Source organism: Seriola aureovittata, chromosome 14, assembly GCF_021018895.1.
Source record: "Seriola aureovittata isolate HTS-2021-v1 ecotype China chromosome 14, ASM2101889v1, whole genome shotgun sequence".
NCBI classification, from domain to species: Eukaryota; Metazoa; Chordata; class Actinopteri; order Carangiformes; family Carangidae; genus Seriola; species Seriola aureovittata.
In genome coordinates this window covers 9984725-10006814 of record NC_079377.1, presented here as the reverse complement: position 1 = coordinate 10006814, position 22090 = coordinate 9984725, and the positions used below count along the sequence as shown (strand labels likewise).

At 41.0% G+C, this 22090-nt stretch overlaps 2 protein-coding genes across 4 annotated transcripts; both read right to left on the bottom strand.

The window, feature by feature from the left end:
* Positions 1-176: 176 nt before the first annotated feature.
* Positions 177-8175, bottom strand: LOC130180933 (stonin-1). 2 transcript variants are annotated; one of them, XM_056394595.1, is made up of 4 exons: positions 7985-8175; positions 1924-3859; positions 1591-1793; positions 177-1475 (listed from the first exon to the last, which is right to left on the bottom strand). In XM_056394595.1, exons 2-4 carry the CDS (start codon positions 3776-3778, stop codon positions 1410-1412), a joined length of 2124 nt encoding a protein of 707 aa, XP_056250570.1. In that variant the 5' UTR covers positions 3779-3859; positions 7985-8175; the 3' UTR covers positions 177-1409. The 2 variants fall into 2 exon arrangements, with proteins under 2 accessions (XP_056250570.1, XP_056250571.1); XM_056394596.1 differs by having other exon boundaries at positions 7993-8175.
* Positions 8176-9179: 1004 nt separating this feature from the next.
* ppp1r21 (protein phosphatase 1, regulatory subunit 21) lies at positions 9180-21386 on the bottom strand. Of its 2 annotated transcripts, none has more exons than XM_056394593.1 (22): positions 20722-21386; positions 19721-19789; positions 18621-18767; positions 18286-18387; positions 18014-18178; positions 17861-17919; positions 17377-17471; positions 17090-17142; positions 16608-16757; positions 16382-16483; positions 16203-16291; positions 15977-16113; positions 15686-15778; positions 15220-15347; positions 14464-14613; positions 14085-14177; positions 12913-13167; positions 12456-12491; positions 12199-12315; positions 11660-11758; positions 11421-11549; positions 9180-10787 (listed from the first exon to the last, which is right to left on the bottom strand). In XM_056394593.1, exons 1-22 carry the CDS (start codon positions 20779-20781, stop codon positions 10758-10760), a joined length of 2358 nt encoding a protein of 785 aa, XP_056250568.1. In that variant the 5' UTR covers positions 20782-21386; the 3' UTR covers positions 9180-10757. The 2 variants fall into 2 exon arrangements, with proteins under 2 accessions (XP_056250568.1, XP_056250569.1); XM_056394594.1 differs by having other exon boundaries at positions 18651-18767.
* Positions 21387-22090: the final 704 nt, after the last annotated feature.

Genomic DNA, 22090 nt, shown 5'->3' with positions numbered 1-22090 from the left:
TCTGACACTGCAGTGTTGCTTTCAGGGCAAAAATAACACAACGTACCATGCCTACATACCGTATGTATCAACCACATGCCAAAACACAATTATCATTAAGTGGTTTGGGACTTAGTTTAACGAGGTATAAACTATAAAATGTGTTTTTACTTTATCTAAAGTTTTAATAGAGTGTGTACAATAGAGCACGATACTTTATTTCAGTCTTAACAACATATGTGAAAAGGTACCAGTCACTCAGGTTTAATTCAATTTTTACTCATGATGTACATAATATCCAGCTTAAGCCAGGTACCTCATACATACAAATCATCATTTAGGGCCTTGTTCACTACAAAGCTTCACCACTCTATTTCTTTCATTCAACCTACTCACAACCCAGAGGCAGAAAGATCACATAATAAAGATTTGATTTGTTTAAATAACAATACAGTCCTCCAGAATACAACCTCGGTAGAAAGTAAAAGGTCAGCTCGAGGTAAGCAACCAAAGTAATGAGTTGTATAAATGTGAAAAAACATTAGAAAATTAATATCTCACTTTATATAAGAGTATTAACACCCTATGTTGCGCAGTCATTTCTTTTACAAGGAAAGGTTTGTGTAAAGCTGCTACTATAGTACAACTTCAAAAACCACTCCAAGCATTGGACACACTGTATTAGGCTGCAGTCAATCAGTCATATAACCGCTACTGCTGTTTCACTTTGTAAGTGCACTGTGTCTGTATTTGGCAGAAGGCAAGACAGTTACCGTTCAAAATATTAACGTTTTAACATTGTTTTGTCTGACACTTACTGATGTCACCTACCTACTGAGATTCTTAGAGCACAATATAAAACAAACAAAACAGTAATGCCACTGCCAAATAACATTTAATTTAAATGTGGAGGAGTCGTACCTAAGTGAGTCAATTTGGAAATATGTGAAGTTTAAAAATCGCAGGGCAACAACAGGGTCTGATGCTAAACATCTACTGATAATTAGTTTTCCTCAAACACAGTGAATGTTGCTCATTACTTAAGCTGTTTATCTCATGCAGCCTGTCCGGCGTACGTTTATTAAAGCTGCCAATCATTCTGGAGGGCAGTGCAGATGATGCAAATGCAAGCTTATATACAATACTCATATAAACTGTAATCTTACAATTAATAAATCTATTAAATGTAAAGTGCTAGGCAAAAAGACCATGTTAATTTTTTTGATTAGGTCTAGAATAATTCAGTCTCAGTTAAAGGATATAAAATCGGTTACCAGGCTATGTGTTATTAGATGAATTTGACACCGGATATATAAGCAGAAAAGTCCCTCGTCACCCTTGTTTTTGTTCATTTTCTCTCATCCATTTTCACTACTAAGAAGATTTTGGCAAATGTCTTGGACCAAAGAGGATAAGGTCCTCCTTAATCATCACTGTGTCATACAGCCGGACTGCCTCTGTGATTCCGTTTCAATCCATTTCTTCTCCACTTCCACCTAAAAAAAACACAACATTAGGTTACATGCACTAATAAATGAAGGTGTTTCCTCCATCTACATTAAAGCTTGTGCATGCATTGAGCACAATACTGTTATTGATGAAACATCTTACCTGACAATGATAGCGTGTCCAACTGGTCAAATGTTTCTGCGGCTGGATGTCGTTCGTGGTGCCCAGTGACTTCACCCTGGTCTGCGACACAACTGCGCCCATTATTTCACATTCCATCGTGACAAAAGGGTACCAGTCATTTGGGATCTCCTGATCAGATCCCAGCTCTAGCTTGCAGGAAAATGAATGGGGATGATCCACTGCTACAAAAAGAGAAAACAATGGTCACTTGTAGTTAGAGTGTTACTCTACTGAGTAGCAAACATACTGTGCACATGCACAAGAAGCCAAGCCAAAGAAGCTAATGAGAGCATGATATGTAAATGTGTTTACCTGTATTTTTCGCTGGCAGTCTGTCGATCCTCCACACGACGGCTGAATACACATTCTCATATTTGACAGTGCCAATTGACACCTGCATGACAGGCTGTGAATCTGCATTTCCGACAGAGCCCAAGCAGGCATTTCTGTTCATACGGGCCTTCAGTGACCTCTGTCGCAGCAAGGCCACTGTCTGTGTCACTTTGACCCAGTCGCCTGGCACCGGCACACGGATCACTACATTCTCACACAGTGGGTGCCTGTCAGACCCCCCCATGGAGGAAAGGAAGGTGGCTGACATGTTAAGAAAGGTCTGCAGCTCCACATAGGCACCTTGAACTGTGACCACAGCTTTGATTGAGAAAGGAATATCTGTGCAAGCCAGACTTGTTGTCTTGTACCGCATCAGCTCTACCCTGCAGGCGTCAGGAGGAGAGAACTTAATCAGCCGGGACCTCTGAAACTCTGTCTCATTCACACATTTGTGAAAATGGCAGTCAGCAATCTCCATCCAGAGTTCACTGCCCTCCTCGGACCCGTAGCTGGAGTCGAAGCGCAGCAGCCCGAGATCATTTAGGGCAAGAAAACAATCCCCTAGTCCGTTCAGAAAAGCCAGACAGTGAATCTGGGTGAAAGCTGTCCGCTCCACGACTCCTCCAGACTTATCCAGTTGTACCCAGATATGATCAGTGATCTGCAGCGACAGCTCCTGCTCCTCATAGTGCCGCCTCTGCTGATGGGGCATACACAGTTTGAAGATTTCCTCTTCCATGGATACTACTAAGTCCTCCATGTCGTCATGCACTGTGGAGCCAAACTTGAGCAGCTGGTCTACCTCTGCATCATGACTAACCTCCAACTTTGGGTGATAGCGTTTCTTCTCAATGTAGGAGAAGTGTTCCACCTTGACTGCGAGGACCTTGCGAGGCTCTCCGTAGCTTTCCAGTTTAAGATCCGAGAGCCGACATTGAGGGAGAAGCTGGAACTCCTTGAACGGCTTCTCCAGCCCTTTCTCGTAGTACATCTGCAGCACACCTCCCGGCAACAAGCGGAGGTAGATCGGCCCCCACTGTCGAGAAGACATGCGGTTCTTTTTTTCAGGAATCCTGAGCATGACAGGCCAGCCGTCTCTCTTCTGGCTACGAAACAGACCCCGAGGAACGAACTGAGTTGAATCTTCACTTAGCACTTCATTTTTGCAACTTTGCTGCCTCTCCCCATCTTTTTCTGTCTCCACTTCAGGGTCTGTTTCTGTTCGTAGGCCTTCCAACCTGTGGCAAACGTAGGAGAAGGAGCTCTGGAGATGGTCACGTGGAGGTTCACTGCCGTCTTTGGTCCGAATAAAGAAACGTGGTAGGCTGTTGTCACATTCTGAGTCTGAGGAGGAGCTGCCCACATCTGCGCTGTGTCTAGATCCATCCCAGAAGGGGTTATAGTGTCCTGAGTTCCCCTGGAAAGAAGGGAAAGGGCTTGGTCCATCTGAGGTTTGATTCAAGGCCTCTGGTGCAGGAGAGGGAGCAGAAGTGGTCGATGTGCTGGACAAACTCTGGAAGAAGTCGTTCTTTTCCCACGTGTTGGAATGAAATGGGGATGCGCTGCTAGGACCCCCACTAACAGGAGTGCAAAAGGGTGTGTTACATGGTACACAGGAACTTCCACTAAGGCTTGAGTGGCTTTGAGGGGATTCCAAGGAACGACTGAAGCTCCAGGAAGTATCTCTGATTGGAGGAAGCACTAATTTCAGACCATTGGGACGCGGTACCGATGCTTTGATAAGCCCTGGTGACTGTAGAGGCTTCTGAGGTGATGAGAGGGGTGTGTTGTCATCTTCAAATGTGACCCAGTTTGAGTGATTAGTAGAACACATGGCTGCAGATGAATGATGTCCAGTCCAAAAAACAGTTCCTCCTCTTTTGGATTAATTGTCCCCCACTTCAGACCTTCTCCTCTGCAAGAGAACACATTAGAAGAATTAGAAAACAATTAAATAACTAAAGATATTCCAGAGGTGACACATTTTGAACAGATCAGCTCTCAATCTGAAAGTAGGAATGAGTCCACTTATCCTTGGGGACATAAATAAAACATATTTCCTTAATGTCCTCCATTAAAGCTTAATGAAAGGCTGACCTTGACAACCTGGAACAAGTTCATATCTGTTAACACCACAATTAACTGAGGTTCATTTGATGTAAAAGGTGAAGTAAGCGTTCTGCAGTTCAGAGACACAGCAGGAGAGTTTCTCTCAGTGACACCACAAATTAGATCTTTTGTTAATATTTTAGTTTTTGACTAAAATATCTTTCATGGTGATAGAGGGCTCCTGGGAATTCTTAAACATTCACATTTTGATTTTGCTGCAGTTATTTAATACAGTGATTTGTTCTGTCAGGTTGAAGCGAGGAGTATCACTCTTGATATCTTGATACATGGTTAGGCTGATAAAGCAGTAGCGAGATGCACTACAAAATCTATTCTTCTATTCAAACTTTGAAAAACAAGGATTAGTAAGGACAACTCTCTAGAGAGTTGGTAATCTAAACCAAATCCACATAACAGTTGAAAAATCTGGAAAATTGACACTGGGGTTTCTCTCAGGATTGTGATGAAGGTTTTCAGAAACTTCTACTGGAACAGAGGAGTATTTAAAAAAGCAGGGGGGATCAAGAAAAAAGGTTTAGGGAGAAGGAAATGTTGCTGTTTTCAAAAGGAGTTAAAGTTCAGAAGTTTTGGACGTTCAAAGGTTTTGTAATGCAAATTGATGAGGTAAAGTGTAGTATTTTAGACATACTGTGCTTTGAAATGAGCAAAGTCTAAATATTTCATAGCAAGCCTGCTCTAAAATGCGTGTGAGAAGTTCGCCATGGCGGCAAAGATCCTGCCTCATTAAGCAGCATGAAGTCAGCTGTGAGAAGCAGGTATAATGTGGCACAGCAGCTGGTGCTGCATGAAGCTTCTGAAAAGGAACAAAGCTGGTAATGGGTAAAGCAGCTCTGGAAAATGAATGTTTCATCCCATCTGATATTAGATCTACAGAATATGTTTCAATGTAGGTATTAAATGTTGAAAAAGTGTGGGAATATTACTTGAGCAAAAAGTAAACTACTAAAATAGTAATCTATGTACAAACTCATAGTTAATTTTCCAGCTACTCAATCGCAATCTGTCTTTTGACGTGCTGGCTGCTCTGCTCTCACCAATATCCGGCTCTGAGGGCACAGAGAAGCCACTTTCAAAATACTGAAGCCTCATATCCCCATAAAAATCTTGAAAAACATAATTGAAAGCAGAAAGCCTCAATTATAGCCTTGCTCCTCCCTTCAAGATCACAGCCATGACTTGCATGAAGGAGACATCCAGTGGCAAGTTCCTCTAAGCTATAAATAAACAGGGAAGTGGGGGCTCTGGTTCAGTAGTGGATTGACAAGTCTTCAGTCAAACACTGAAGAACATCTTTCTAATGAGAGGATGTTTGCAGGGGCACACAGACATTTCCACAAGTTCATCCCCTCCTCTCCGACTTATAGAAGCTTTGGTTCAAAGAGACGGGCACAGAGAAGGACGAGTTCTCCACGGGGGTTACTGACAGTCTTTCAGACTCATTTCCAGTCTGTCGTCTCTCCCCGGGCTCTCTAGCAGGCAGTACAGAAATGAGACTGCTGCTAAATCTACAGAGGACAAAAGAATACATTCCACACATTCCTCTGGGACAAGCAGCTTTGCACACAGGAAATACCAGCCTGCTATATCCGTGTGAACTGACAACAAATATTATCTTAATGTCAATTTACCACATTTCAAAAACGCACTAGATTTACAGGTCATACCTTCTGCTTCGTCTGGTTATTTATCACTGCCAAAAATGACAAGGAAGGAGCCTGGGAATTAGGATGTGCTTATTATAGTATTTAGGTACTGTATAAACAAGAAGCCTGAAGAATTAACTAATTAATCTTACAAATATTGTGCAAGTAAGTTCCCGGTTTCATTGCAGATCTGCAACAGAGGCAAAGAGTAGGCTAATCCCATGCAGTACCTCAGGTTTATCATCGCTGATTATTACTATACTTAAACAAATTACTACACTTGCTAAACCCGGGGAAGGAAAAATACCATTCACGCCTCATGGACAAACGCTTAAAGTCTGAAGTCACTTAATCATAACTATTGGGTCAAACTGCGTCATAATATGTTGCCAAATAACAGCATTTGTCGGCTTTAGAAGAGGCCAGTCAGCACTTTGATATGGCAGCCCACGAAAACTGCACTGTGAATGAGTCTAGTGGGAGATCATGAGAACTTATTACAAACATAGAGAAACTGCAATCCACAAAGAGGAACTGCAATCACGAGCTGAAACCATCTCATCAGGATATGAGAAAAACAAATTATATTATTTTAATATGACCTTGACAGATTAATGGACCAATTTCTTTTTTTGGGGGGGTGGGGGTGGGGGGTGTCATTCACTGACAAATGGTGACTGAAAGAAAACTATTGTGGTTTAAGAATAAAACTGCTGAATTAAAAGAAAAACAATTTGAACTTTAACTCAGAAGACAGATGCTTCCTGAAGAAACGAGATAAGTTCCTGTTGGATTCTCTGGATATTTACTGTACACACACACACACTATTGAGTACATTATTTATATACTTCTCCAAGGCAAGCAAAAACAAGACATTTTCTCAGTTTAATTTGACTGGAGAGTACTACTGTTGTGACCACAATGACTGTGTAATCTAGTGCAGAGCTGAAAATGGGATGACCCATTTCCAGTGGCACTGCCTGCAAAGTGAGCTCTGTCCTCCAGTCAAGCAAAGCAGAGGAGGTGCCGCTCCGGTTTTGTTTTGATTCCTCACACCTTGAACAAACGGAATAAATCAATGTTATGTTAGGTATATGCTGTTATTACAGGGTTCACTGCATTTATTATAGAGATTTGTTCCACTTCAGAAAAGCAAGACTAGAGGAAAAAAAACATGAGCAGGAATGAATGGGGGATGTTTGTGTCAGTAGCTCAATCAAGCACTTACTGTGCTTTTCCACTGTTGCACTGCAGTTTTCTCAAGTAGTAGTGATTCATTTTGATCCCATTCATTTAGGGACAAACTAATAATAAACTTCACATGTATTTTATAGTACTCCTACAGTGCCACTTTAACTTTTGAGACAAGTACAAACACAAAAGTGGAAAAGTTGCTCAATTCAAAACACTCAGGGGGTTTTACTGGTACAGCCTTACTAACTCCGTCTGCTAGCTTTTGGTTGCTAAAAGTTAGCTAATGTTAACAAACTTTAGCTAGATATTGCTTTATAGCTGACATTACTGAGCCAGTTTGCTGACTCTCCTCCACCCTTGCTATTGTTACACTACGTTGTATCATTTACCATTAACCCATAACTGTCATTTGGACTAACACTGTTCAACAAACATTACATTTTGAAAGTTATGACATTATCAATGTTGAAAACAGACTAAAAAAACTGTTGTTTCGTGCCAAACTCAGTTAAGAAAAGGGACACATTTGCATTTTTTCACAGGTAGCACATGAAAATGTCCATATATAAAGTTGCATTTCCAATAAATGTCTACATGTGCAAATAAAGAGCATCCCTCTTAATGAACCACATCTTGATTCACTGTTGCACTATTGTTAGGACGCATTCTTGCAGCATGGGGTCACAAACACACGAGTTACCGGTAAACAACATAATTTTTTTGCCGCCCATGGCAACTGGAGAAAGAAAACAGTACCAGCGTGCTGTCATCCACAACAGAGCCAGGCCCATGTCCCGGACACGGAGGCCCGCTTCTGGGATCACTTCTACGCCATTGTTTTGATGTGAAGTCTGAGTAAAGTTGTCACCCAGCGTTGCTTTAGTCGTACTCTACTTTGCACACGTTTCAGGGAGCACAACATGCGCCATTCAGTCACAACCGAGCCACGACTGACAACAGACTGAGTCAACATTTAACAAAAAGAGTTCTTAGATGGTTTCTAATGTGAGCTGAACTATCGCGGCTCACTTAAAAACAGACGCGAGTGCAACCAAAAGAAAGTAGTACTCACAAACTCACAGTGGTGGTTCACTAATTCAGGTCATGGCCTCTGTTTGATGGACGCGTCTGAACTCTGATGTCGACCGGTTTTGCTCAAAATGGCAGAGTGTAAATCCTGGGAGTTTTAACAGCGCTGCGATTCCCCTCCCGAGTTCAGACAGACTGTCCTCCAACGGGACACTGCAGGAATGAACAGAGCGGTGCTGCGTTCATGACTACAGGAAATGTCTCTATCGCGATATGCGCGCGCACATCACAACTAGTAGCGTAAACACACAAGCACACACCTTTGAGGTAAATAATTAAGATAATAGGCCTGTTGTTTATATTCCCATGGTTGGAAATAAGGGAAATACACATGCGTTGATTTAAAGTTCCCGTGTTTTCAAATATGAATGCTCTTGTGCTGAATTTAGTTAATTTCAGACTTCATGTTTTGTATGGTATCTATCAAAAACTACAATTGTGAACATTACATGTAATACAAACTATATCCAGTTTTCAGTTACATCTTAGGCCTAATGGCAGAGCTGCAAGTCCACAGATTTGGAAAAGCATGGATGTGAATAAAGGGTGGATCACAGTACCTCCAATAAAACATGAAGCAGGCTATATGGCTCATGAAGATTAAAATGTGTTTTACAGGAACCACTAGATTGTCCCTTTATTATATTGACTTAAGTTGTACAAAACTACTTAAAACTTTTTCTTAACTTGAGAAGTATATAACAATATACTATTTATTTTGGTGGGCCACTGTTCCACCACCCTGCTTGTTATGCATATGGATATATATGAATTTTTTGGCCACTGTTCCTCTGCTTCCTGGATTTAAGAAAAATGAAAAATTTTCAAGGTTTATTTTTCGTTATTCCTGGCCATAAGCTCTTGAATTAACAAACAAGTGATGGTTATTATACTTTAACTACTTTGACCTCTGGAGTACCAAGAGTTCATGAAAGCAACACAAATTCAACTAAAATGACACAACATGTTTTTCCTTCCAAAACAAGGTGACGGCATCAAACAGTAATCTTCCAGTTCTCATATGTCCAGTTTAATGGAGCTGCCTCATTCCCAGTGGTTAGGGTGTGTTACAGGCTGTTATAAAAAATAAAAAAAAAGTTATAGGCAATTTAAAATCCCAGTCTCCTCCATCTCCCAGAAATGCAGCACTAAAAGTTTAAGGATCATTACGGACCAGATTTAAGTGTTGAGCAAGCTCTTTATTTTGTTTCACATATTTATATGTGCTTTTGAACAGGTTACACTGTGAGAATACAAGTATTTTTTTTATCAGTTCAGGGGGCGTTGGCAAATCCTTGTGATCAAAGGTTTGCTGGCAGGTGTATACTGGAAAACAGGATGTTTAAATGCTCACAATCACTTCTAGGCTTTTCTTTCAGTTATTCGTGTCACTACTAGCCAGAGAGGTTCTATTTTACTGTAAACTTTAACTGTGCTCTGTCATGACTAATGAATCAGGTTGTCTAAGCACCAGTTACAGTATGTGCCAACCCCTCTATGACATCTCCCAGGAATCTGGTCTTATACGAGACACAAAAAAACTAGCTGCAGATTCAGTTTTCCAAATTTTGTGGAAAATAAAGATTTGTAACCTCTAAATAAATGCCTTTTTGTATATATATATTTTTTTTTAGAAATTATATAGTACAATTACATCATGATTTGAAATGAGTGTATATTCATATTAACCCTTTTTATCCATACATATTACAACAAGAATTTAGAGACTTGTGTGCCACACAAGTGCACATCCACAATTACTTTGGTGATAAAAAGGACTTGTTACAGAGTAACTTCACAGAGACAGACTGACACCATTCTACGAGCTCCGACTTGTCCATCCTACCCTTTTTGTCTTGGCGAACACAGTTAATCAGTGCTTCAAGGCAGATTTCTTTTCCTTTCTTTTCTCCACTCCCAGAGGATTGAAAATTTTCCAAAATGAGGAATGAATTCAAGTGTGTCTTTGTTAGTTGTTCATTCAGGTTTTAAAGCCCTTCATTACAGAAGCTTGTGATATATGCATGTGTTAAAAGTGGTGTTATGCTGTATGTAGACATACAGGCCCCTTGGAACCACTTGCACAAATAATATCAAATTTGACCTAAAAAAAAAACTAAAAAAAAACTTCAAGCGTAAAACAATACACGCATGTTGTAAAGCCTGGTGCCAAAGTCACACAATGACACAACACTCTGTACACATACAGCCACACCAACATTTGCTCTGTTCACCTGCTCCCACAGATAAGCAGTGAGAATGCAGCTTCATTTTCTCTCACATGTATGCTAAGCAGGAAAAGTACACACACTGATCAACAGGGTTTGGTCTTCAAGTCTTGACTTCAGTGAGTTTTACCAACTTCAACTGTCGTCAGCTGTTTATCTTCCTCTGTCCCTTTTGAGGGAAAAGTTGTTTCTCTCCCACCCAGCTTGGACCAAAAGGTCAAGCAGCAGCTTCCGCGACAGTTTCAGAAAGCATTTTTAGCAAATCATATTAATCATTAACTGGTGCTGTGACAAGGAAAAGGGGGTAAAAAAGAAGCTTCTTCAGACAAACATGTTACAGCCTCCATGCGGTTCATTTGTACTGCCACTGTCTGTCAGGGGAGGAATCTGAGGCTCATGTAGCCATCCTGTGGTTTGGTGACAGTGGTAGTGTTGGTACCAGGACGCTGCTGGGAGGCTCCACAGTCCAGCTCATCTCTGAAGGTGCCCTTTGTGATGCCAAATGGAGCCAGTGTTTTCAGGGCAGCTCTAGCGACCTTTGTTCTTTTTGGCATTCCCCTAAAGGAAACAAAAAAACATACGTCTCAGTTCAACAAAAATTTATATCAAGTCATGTCCAGGATTGGTACAAAATTAAAAGCACCAAGTTGCATTTAAGTGCAGTAAGCTGAGACAGCTCAGATTCGATTTGCATTCTATTTCAAAATCTGCAAACGTGCTGAGGCTGGTTTCTGGCCTTCAAGAGGAAATCATCACCTTAAGATCACCAGACGTGTTCTGTCCTGCAACTTCCCAACATGCAGTCAAGTGTGCGCATACATGCAGGAACATGTGCGCTTAAAACAAGTCTCTGCACTTCTGTGGCTTCAACTTTATGACTTTTTCAGATGGTTCCAGCAGGTGCTTTTCTCATCAGACCCAGCAGCAACCACAACACCACAGATGACCTCCAGGTTCACCTCATAACTGACAGAAACTTTACAATGTCACATTTCACTGCCAGGCCAGAATTGATTCTTCACACTCCCCGAAGCCAGTGGATCTTTATCACTGATGGTGAGCTTTTAGATTTATTTACATGGAGAGACTGACAGTATGTGACAGCTGAAAAACAAACCTGAGAGCAAGAGGGTTCAACGAAAAAAGAAAAAAAAGAGGAGACGCAACAGAAATCTGTCTCAAGTCTTGTACCTTGCTGCCAAGTTTAAGCGTGTCGATTTCCTCTCTCTGCTTGCTCAAAGTCTCATTCATGCTACACAGGTGGTCGCTCATCATGCTGAGCTGGTCCTCGTAGCTCCTCTTAGTGGTAGCCAGCTCATCCTGTATGACAAAAAAAAAAAAAAAAAAACACAGTTCCAATATGAGATCGGAGGAGGCTGATGTCTACACTTAGATCGGAAGAGCTCTTTGGTAAAGAGACTGCATTTTACCTGCAAACGTGTGATGTTCTGATTGGCCAGTTTGACCTCCTCACTCAGGGTCTCCCGTGATTTTTCTGCAATGGCTAATCTCTTGGCCAAAGCTCGACACTAGAAAAGTAAAAAGGAAAGTAAACAACTGCTTCCCCTGATAGGTTTAATGTATGTCTATCACAGTTCTAAAATCTGTTTCAAAAGCTGCAACAAAGGGAGATATTTCCTTGAGCAATTTTAGGACAACATTAAAAGGTAAATACACACTTTGAAATATCTGAGATACTGTATTCCTGTTGCTACTTCTGTTTCAGTTTCTATCCTCTGTAGCAAATTTAAGAAGCAGACAAAAAATGGTTACGGTATGATTATAGGAAGAAATACTGGAGGGAACTATGCAAGTGACTGTTCTGTGCTAAATGTATTTGGCCGTCTAGTCGCGGTCAGAAGAGTTTCCATATCTGTTCCCAGATGACATGTTAGAGAGGCTGTGTGCTCTGAAAAAGGTTTTTGCTGTAAGACAGTTAGTGAGATAAACATTCTAGTAAGGGTTTCACCTCAGAGTGAAAGTGCACAGCTTTGCTGTCTGAAATCTGGAGCTGGGTGGTGAGTTCTCCTACTCTGGTCATGTAGTGAGTCTTTATCAGCTGCTCCCTAGACTCCTCGTCTCCCACCTGAAGACACAGACACAACATCCAGCTAGATAAGATTTTCCTCTCATTCTGCGAGGCATTATAATTTCAAATGTTTTTAAAAAATATATTTTTAACTCTTTTTTTAAATATGCCAATTGGTTAAGTCTATGGCAACTCACATGTTCAACTGTAGGTGTGGTGCACAACATGCCAACCTGGAAACAACAATACAGATCAGAGAAACATGTCAGAGAGTGAATCATAGAACAGATGTTATAAAATCCACTTCAAGCACAGACAGGCCTCCAATACTACTAGGTAAAGCTAGCCATACAAAAGATAACAACAATAAAACCTAATACGCAAGTTGTACAGAGACTAATGAGACAAACAGCCCTGGGTTGTGACTACGTTGTGGACTCTGTACTGACTTGCAGAAACAACAATATTCTTCTATTCTGCCTCATCAGCACATTGGAAGTCTGTGTTTTATCAAGCAAAAACTTATTAAGCAGGGGAGCTACAAGAAAAGAATGATAATACTCCTTTTGTTGAGGCAAATCAGACACCGGTGCTATGGGCTAAAATTTTTCTCTGCAAGCAAAAAACAAACAGCAGCCAGTAGAGTGACTGTACCAGGCTGGTGCACAAAGTAGTCTCTTTCCCTGCAGTTTTCTGCTCTGCGTCCGCTTCCTCATGGTTCTGTGCGAGTGTGCCGGCTGCAGCTGTTTGCAAGCTCGGACTTCCCCCTAGAGCTGCCGCAAGCTGCGCTTCCAGGTCCGCAATGCGCTGGTTCTCCTTTTCCAACCGCACCTTCCCCAGCTGGGCCTCCAGGAGCCAGTGCTCCTTCTCCTGCTCCAGCCGAGCGATCTTCTCCTGGCTCTGCTGCACCTGCGGGAGGCCAGTGGGGAGAGGAGAGGAGTGGACAGTGAGCTTATGGGAAGAGGGCTGAGCAGAGGTTGGAAGATGAAAGGGCAACAGTGTTTAGGAAGAAATGGGGAAACTATATGACAAAGAACAAAAATATTTCACAAGCTTAATCTGAAAAATAATTTACGGGCCAATATGAAAGATGGGTATGATTCTGCTATCCCAGGCTCTTTAGATTGTTCCAAAACCTGGAGGCTCAAATGGCAAAAGCCCAATAAGCTTGACCTTTATAGATCCATTTTATGACTTTGTACTTATAACAGTAAACTTGGTGCTGAAATGACAAACTTAAGAAGGTTAATATGGACCAAAGGACACAATTAAAAAAAAAAAAAAAAAAAAAAAAAAAGACATTTCAATCTTGCTCAGGATAGAAAAAGCACAGCCTCAAGTGCCAAGATTCTCAATTTTTCACACCTTGTCCCTAAAGAACAGCTGTTTGCACTTCACACGAAATATCACATGACTGCATTGTATCATATTGAGAGACGGATTTCTGCACTTCTGTACAGTTCTGTACTTCTATGACCAACTTCTCCAATTCCTCTATATTTTTTCAGCAACTATTTACACTGTTGTTGTGCTGTTTCTACTTCTCCTGCATTTTCAGTTTGGTCTTTAATTGTAATGTGCCCCAAAAAACACAAAGCCACAATAAACATAATTGCATGTGGAACCATTTTGACTTTATCTCTGTTATTACACCACTGAGTTTAGGGCTGGCACACTGACTCATTCATGGTTATATTGTCCACATAACATTTACAGCCTGGTTGTTGGTCAGAAGTAAGCCGTTTCAAACTGAAAAGCAAAATATTCAAATGAATCAATTCAAAGGAAATAGTTTATAGAAAGAGTGTCTCCGTCGAGGGTCGTACCTGTTGCGTAAGTCCCTCCCTGCTCTCAGTGGAACTGGTTAGTATACGACGGTTGGACAGGGCTTCTCTGTATGGAACAGACTGTGGCCTGGGCTGAAATGAAAAACAAAACAAGCAGTAAAGTCAGTCATTTATTAACATTTATCAATAATTCATGAACATAAAATAGCAGGGAGATAAAACCAGATGGAACATATGAAATATTCACAAAGACTTCCTCATAAAAGAATGTTTTAAGAAGCGATTTGAAAGACGTTACTGATGTTTTCTTTATAGGCAGAGAGATCCGAACTCTGGGGGCTTTAACTGCAAAAGAATGGTCACCTTTTGTCACCAGCTGAGACCTGGGTAAACCCAGCAGATTTAAGATGATACTCACCTTTTTGATGGCATGGATATAGGCGGCTGCTTTCTTTTTGTTGGCCAGCATACTCTCTGCTTGCAAGGGGTTGAGGGCGACTGCGCCGCCTCTTGGACTGTAGCCTGAGGATGTGAAGAAGTCCAAGTTGTTGCTGAAGAAAGTAGCAATCTGCAACAAAACAGTGATATAATTATCTCGTATCATTCAAGGGACAGCGAACAAAACACTAATTAACGCTTACATTTCTCAACGATGATTCTCTGCTTTCTGTTTCACCACAAATTAATCAGTGTGTTTACAGCAGAGAGATGACTCCACCACAAAGTGTCTATGGTAATAAATGTCTGACAAATTAAGCTTTTGCCTGGAGAGATGATCACTCTCACAATACAGCTCACTCCACACTATGCATGCCAGCATGTTATTCGATGCTGCAACCCACCGGACTGTGCCTCCAATCAGCGTACACATCTCAGCCAATGGTTCACTTGACTCACAAAGAGAAATCATTTATCCTTTTACTCTGCCTGGGGAGCAGCTGTACAAACTGTGATTTGGACATCATCTTTGAACATTTAACCGCTGCCCACCTGAGTCCTGCCGTTCAGTGCTATCACGTTAGAGGCAAATTACCAACATGATCCAGTTGCAGTGAAACCTCACTGCTACTCACAATTAAGCCTTTACTCATTACAGCTAACAAACAACACAAACTGCTTGGACACACGATATACTGTATAAACCTGACTGCTGCCTGCCCTCTGTTGGTTGTACCTTGCCAGTGCTGCTGGTGAGCGAGCCCAGAGATCCCAGCAGGCACTCTGTGGTGGTACAGAGCTTCTGGGTGATGGTGGGCAGCTCCTGCTCTAAGCCAGCCTTCTGGTTGTAGTGCTTTGACATCTCTGGACACACAGGGAGAAAACAGCAGAGCAGGAGAGGCATTTAAAGCATCTGGCCCTTTTTTTGAGCTACAGTATTTTCATAGTGTAAAACAGCAAGTACAGCTTACATTTGCTCACAATCACAAACAGAAAAAAGTATTCACCATATGTTTTGGCTGTACAAATGTTATAAAACGTTACAAAAATTGAGGAGGTGGTGCATTGTTATGGAAACAGAAAATGAGAATGACTTTTATGAATGGCAACAGTAGTTATGTGGTTAAACGAGGGACTAGTCTTGCTGTGTCACACTGGTCATTAATGGTTGTGGGTCAAAAGTAGCTCACAGTGCTGCTCACCTTTAACGGCATCGTGAAGACTATGTAGGCAGGCAGCCAGCTGGGTGAAGACAGCTGAGGTGCTGCTCTGTGGCATGGCATCCTGCCGAACACCTGAGTAAACATTGCACCAATTAAAAAAAAAGCATACCTTATCATGACTTAATGAGTCTTTCGGTCTTTTCAAATTCCATATTTCTTAGAGAAAAAAATTATTATTTATGTGCATTTGTAAAATAATCATTCCAATCTAGCATTAACTGGGATAAGTGACAGAGCTTTCAGGCAAAAAGAGCTTAAAAGTTAACATACTGGGTAAGGCCAAAAGGTTAATGTAGTTCTGCAGTTTCTCAAACACAGAAGTTACTCTCTTCATGTCACTCTGCAGCTCCTGGTTTTTCGCAGTAAGGGCAGCAGTACAAAGAGTCGCCTCACACTCTTCTTCCAAGCTGAAAGGAAAAGTGGAGATACTCATCAGCCTCCTCCACTCCATTTCTCTATCAAAATCACTCACACACACACACACACACACACTGACCTTTTCAGCTGGTAGGGAAGAATCTTTTGCAGAAAGTGAGTGTATGAGGAGAAATTATCAGCAAAGCTCTTCAGCTTGACCACAGTCTCCTTCGATTCAACAAAAAACAAAAAAACAAAACACAATCAGTGGTTAATTTCAAACACGTAACCAAATATGCCTGTCTAAAAACCACTCACCAGCACTGTGACCGTGTCCTCTGTGATGCTTTGGTGTAACTGCAAAAAGCTGTCCTCCAGGGGGCGCACATAGGCTGCATTCTCATGAAGGTACTGAGAGAACTGGGTTAAGAGAAGAATTATGCTTCTGAGTTTGTACAGTAAATAATACTCCACATGCAGGACCAGTACTGACATCATATTTGACAGACTGTCTTTCCGGTGTTGTGTGGTGTTGTTGCCTTACCTTCTGGTTAAGAGGGGAGATGGGCTCAATGGAGGAGTCCCGGGGATAGATGTGGACTCTCTGCTCTGTGTAGGAGTGGAAGTTCAACAGAGCAGCAACCAAATCCTGAATAAAGCTCAGAGCCTGACCTGCCACGTCCCGGGCCTTAAGCTGAATCCACAGAGAGAACACACAATCCACAGAGCACTGTATTATTACTCTTGCTAAGACATAAAGCTGTATGAATTAATCTGTGACATATGGCATGTATCTAAGACATTATCACTACATTTATGAATACTAAGTGTCCTTGGATATTCAAAAAAAGGATTATGAATGCTAAAAAGTTTAAAAAAAAAAAAAATTTTTTTCAAGCTGGGTATGGCACTGAAAATTCAAACAAGAAGAATAAATGTTATAATTACTGGGGAAACAAAGACATGGGGCTGTAAATCCATTTTAACAATATACCCATTAACACGTGGGTTTGTTTTCTTACTCACCTGGTGCCTTCGATTGTGTGGTGGTACATTCAGGCTGTTGTAGTCACTAAATTCTGCAGGATCAAACAAACAGAAGTTAAACCACCACTGAACTATACTGACTCAAAAAAACACAGCTTAAATGGTTTAGCCTCCTGCCTCCTTGCGCGCAATATTACGGCGTGGTGTAGCATTACACTATTTACTCCTGGGCAGAATGTTGTTACAGTATCAGTGGCACAGACATTGGTTGCTCTCAAATAGATGTCTGCTCCGCAGCAGATTGTTTTTGTCCGAGTGATACTCACTGGTGTCATTGAAGGGCACTTTCTCCTGGATTACACTGCTGCTTTGTTTCACTTGTCTGTTCAGCTCTGACTGACACCGCCTCAACTGCTGCTGACTGCATAGACAGAGAGAACAGGAGATAAATAGATTAAAAGATGTATTTCAATGAATAAAACATAATATATTAAGTTTGAATTAAGTCTAAGAGTCAAAACTACAATGTGCAAAAGTGTGTAACCAAGGTTTGCATCAGAAACATTTCAGTTACACATTTCTATGTAGCTAACGTATATGACAGTAAATCATAATCCAGTTCACCAAGATGAAGGATGCTGATATCTTTTTTTAACAGATATAAAGAAATATTTTTGCGTCTTTCTTCTACCAGTAACATGTACATGAACTATACTGTAACTCTATATCAATATGCACTTCCTGTAAAAGTCCCTCCATCACAATGGTGGATTAAATTATTCTCAAACGGTGAATAAAAACTAGATTTACCACTCCTCTGTTCGCATTCTGCACTCTTTTGCTTCCCTCTCCAGAGTCTGTGCTTTCACCTATCAGACAAAATGAAAGTACACATTTTAATGAGCTCTAAATTAAAACTGACAATCACATAATGTTCTTCATCCTCCTCCTGATAATCCTCACCTCTAAGCGTGCCTTGTCGCTCTGCAGCCGCTCAATCGTTTCCATGTACTTAGTGGTGAGTCCATCCACAACAGCCTGGTGCTGCTCGGAGTCTTTCTCCAGCTCCTCAAGTCGTGCCCTCAGCTCGGCCTCCTGCCTCCTGTGCTGCTCATCTGCTTCGTAGAACTAACAAAGACACGTCAGAGAACAGAGCCATCCGCCACTGCATTAACTTTAAATACTGTGTATGCAGAACAATGACAGGCTGGTATAAACATGACGTGGCTGCTTACTTGGATATGAAGTCGCTCATTCTCTTCTATCTTTTTCTGCAGGTCCTCATCAAAAACACTCTGGGTCTGCAGGCCATGCTGTGAGGGAGAATCCACTTTAGTCTGGAGGAAGTGGAGATAGAAGAAGGGTTGTTAATCGTGATCGTTTGGCACCACAAACATTAGTGTTTAATTCTAATCTTTACTGAGTTTGCAAATTCTATAATCACTCTTAAAAGTAATATTTTTGCTATCAAATTATATTTATGTCCATTACAAAAATTACATAATACATCCTGTACATCCTCCACACAACCGAGTAGCCACTCCCTTGTATTTCCCCCCCTCATGATCACCTTCCCCTTTTTGCCCTTGGCTTCACTAACAGCTAGCTCCTCTTGCAGCAGCTCCACTCTCTTGGCCAGCTGTTGGTTCCTGAAGCTAAGACTGTCCATCTCCTGCTCCTGCTTCCTCAGGCTCTGGTCCCTCTGCTTCAGCTGCTCCTGTAGAGGGAAAAATGGGTACAGTGACAAACACATGTCGTGCATAACATCGCTGTAAATGTCTTCCTGCAAACCAACACATCAAGTAAATCACTACCTCGAAATCATGATGAAATAATTCTGTGCTTTGATTGAAAAGGCACCATAACTAATAGAAACAAGTACTAGTCAGAATTTGAATTTGTTTTGCAGATATGAAAATGTAGATGGCTCTTATCATAATCACAGTGGAAACCACTTATTGTGACCACTGTAACAGTGGTGTGGATGGATCAAAACCCTGAGGCAGAATCATTCCTTTACAAAGCTTCATTTTGGGTCTTTTCATACATGACAACATATGGGGAAAAAAACTGTAGTACTGTTGTAGCCTACTACTGCAAGCTGTCATATGTTTAGGCTCTCCTCTAACTCATTTGGACTTGTTTTTTTAAGGGCAAATGTGTAATGACAGGTAACAACTATTCCTGCCTGCTTGCCCAACACATGTTCTCCGTGGGTGTGTCTCTCTTATTTTGCCCTCCCATTCCAGCTCTGCTCCCATTTTTGGATTTTTACAGTGCGTAATTATCATCCCTACTCTCTCAGAGCAGCAGGTATGTTATATGAGTGGAGTGTAATACTTTCACCCAAACCATTCAGACTTGGATCAGGAGAGTGCAACATGGCAATTTATGTTATTCCATCTTTAAATAAATAAATCGCGAAGCTGTCCATTTCATTCCTTTATATTCATGTAATAAATATACAAATGTCAATTAGATGGTAATATGCATGAGAAATAAAGAAAAAGAAAAAAAATTTGGTTATAATAAACATCCACTTACAGTGATCAATTTGACCCCAGACAGATGTGATCACTGCAAGCAGTTTCCAATGTATTGTACTGTATTGTATTTTGCAATGTATTGTATTGTATTGTTTTCAATGTATGCTTTTAGACATGACTTTACCTTTAGGGAGGCAGAGTTGGCCTGTTCATCCACGACTCCCTTCTTCAACACCTGATTCTGGGCACGGAGCTGTGAAAAATGTTGAGACATAACACATAACATAAAAAATGATCACTGGTCAGGACTGCGATGCAAACATGTATCTATGTATGCCACATCTTCAGCTGTTTTTACATTTGCCTTTACACAAAAAATCTGTCATATGCTTCTGTATGGTTACTATTTTTACATCCTATTCTACACCAAAATATTTATAACTCAAAGCTCTTTATTCTGTGGTTAACGACCTGTAAGAAAATTGTATATTAACCACAATGTCAGTGTGTGTGACAGTTACGCAGTCAGCACTTTCTGAGCAGGATATGGTTCTTGGCTAACGGCAAGATCAGAGTTGAACAGGAAACAGCACATGCTCCCCGTGATGTCAGCTGACACAGAAACAAAGGGCACATACAGCTTACAAGAGAAAACACAGGCTTTACTGTCACTTTACTGTCTCTCAATAAAAAATTGCCATTATAGCACTTGAACACAGGGTGTTCATTGGCAACTTGAAATGTCAAAATGTGGCAACTGCCATGTATCACCAGAGGTACACCTGCCTGATATTTTCATAATCAAAACAATGGTAAATTGCAGCATGAACCACAATCCCACGAAATATCAAGTCTTATATCACAATGTTAATATCATATGACTATACTCAAACAAACTTAAACCTTTGGATCAAAAATGAGACATTATAACCTTATCAATAGTAGAATTTATTTATTAGTTATGGCTAGGTGCACCCCAACGACTGAGTATATTTCTTTGCTCTAATATGTCTGAAAAATATCTGTCACTGGTTTTAGATGCATGAATCATTAAAAGATGGCTAACGCTAACTACACATCTGCAGCTTCTGTCTCTTTCCCCCTCGTCATAACTGTATGTGTATCATTGACAACCAACTTTAATATATCCACATAAAACTGAGCAGAAATGGTCGAGTGTTTTACCTTTGAGTACTCCTGAGCCAGCTTGCTGTATTTTGTTTGCAGGTCTGTAACGTTAGCCATTGTCGTTGGAAACGTTATCCCGTCGCTAACCGTTGATGCTAGATAACGTTATCCTAGCTAGCCCGGTTGTCCGGTTAGCTTGTCCAAACCCTGGCTTCACACTGTCCGCTGCTTGAAATGTTGACGGTTGACACGGTGAGCTATACGCAACTCAGGTGGGCTAGCTCGCTGTCACGCTGTCCGTTACTTGGTACAACCGACCACGGATACATTGTGACAGATGAACTGTCACGAGTCCCGGGGGAAGAAGCACTTGCTAGTCATCTGATTTACAATGATTTCTGAAGCAGGATGTTACTCCGAGTTGACAGCGATGCTTTCTTTACATTAGCACTGCTAGCTGTGACAGAGCCGGCTAGCTAGCTCACTAGCCGAGAGCTAACTAGCTATGTAGCAAAACAAATCCCGACACCGACCAACACATGTAGGCTAGGTCAGTGTATGTGACAGCAGTCGTGGAACCGCTGCCTCCGCAAATGGTATCAGAGAGGGAGTGTAGCTGCTGCTAAGCTACTGAAACAGCTTTAATAATCAATTCACCTAAACGAATACTTTCATTTTCTAACACGCAAAATCCTCCCCCTCGAATGAGCTCTAACCACAGACTCAAGTACAGAGGTCAGAGTTCAGAAAACAGAAAAGTGGTGAGCTGCTGTAAAGAGGGCGCCGTCTAGTGTTTGACTGTCTCGAAAGGTAGGAAGGTAGATAGATAGATAGATAGATAGATAGATAGATAGATAGATAGATAGATAGATAGATAGATAGATAGATAGATAGATAGATAGATAGATAGATAGATAGATAGATAGATAGATAGATAGATAGATAGATCTGCATAAAGACCTCTTATATTATTTTAATACTTTGCATATATTTTGCAGTGTATTTTTACACTGAATACTTCTACCACCACTGTAGATAACAATAATTCATTAATGAGGGGGGATCAAATTAAAAGGAAAAAAATAAACAAGATGTGTACATTTTACACTGGTGATATATACTGTAACCTAAAAATATACTGTAATATATTTTACATTTGTATTGTACGGGCAGTTATAGGGAGGTCTGGATGTGATTTTAGTATGACGCAAAATGATATTACTGTTATTCATCCTTTCCTCTCCTTATGTTTTCCAGTAAGAGACTTAATGCCATTTACAATTAAGAGATGTGATGTCACTGATAAATTATTTACTGCTGAGTTTGAGTCTGGTAAGGGTGGCATTAACAAAAACCAGGTCAAAAAATAACAAGTGGGTTGCAGCACTGTCAAGGATAGTCTCAGTGAGTTCCCTTTAAAACGCAC

Coding starts and splice junctions, on each gene's coding strand:
- LOC130180933 (XM_056394595.1), bottom strand. CDS start 3,778: ATGTGTTCTACTAATCACTCAAACTGGGTCACATTTGAAGATGACAAC. Junction 1,794..1,923: donor ACTGCCAGCGAAAAATACAG/GTAAACACATTT, acceptor CTCTTTTTGTAG/CAGTGGATCATCCCCATTCA. Junction 1,476..1,590: donor GGACACGCTATCATTGTCAG/GTAAGATGTTTC, acceptor TGTTTTTTTTAG/GTGGAAGTGGAGAAGAAATG.
- ppp1r21 (XM_056394593.1), bottom strand. CDS start 20,781: ATGGCTAACGTTACAGACCTGCAAACAAAATACAGCAAGCTGGCTCAG. Junction 18,179..18,285: donor ATGAGCGACTTCATATCCAA/GTAAGCAGCCAC, acceptor TGTCTTTGTTAG/TTCTACGAAGCAGATGAGCA. Junction 10,788..11,420: donor CGCTTAAACTTGGCAGCAAG/GTACAAGACTTG, acceptor TGTTTCCTTTAG/GGGAATGCCAAAAAGAACAA.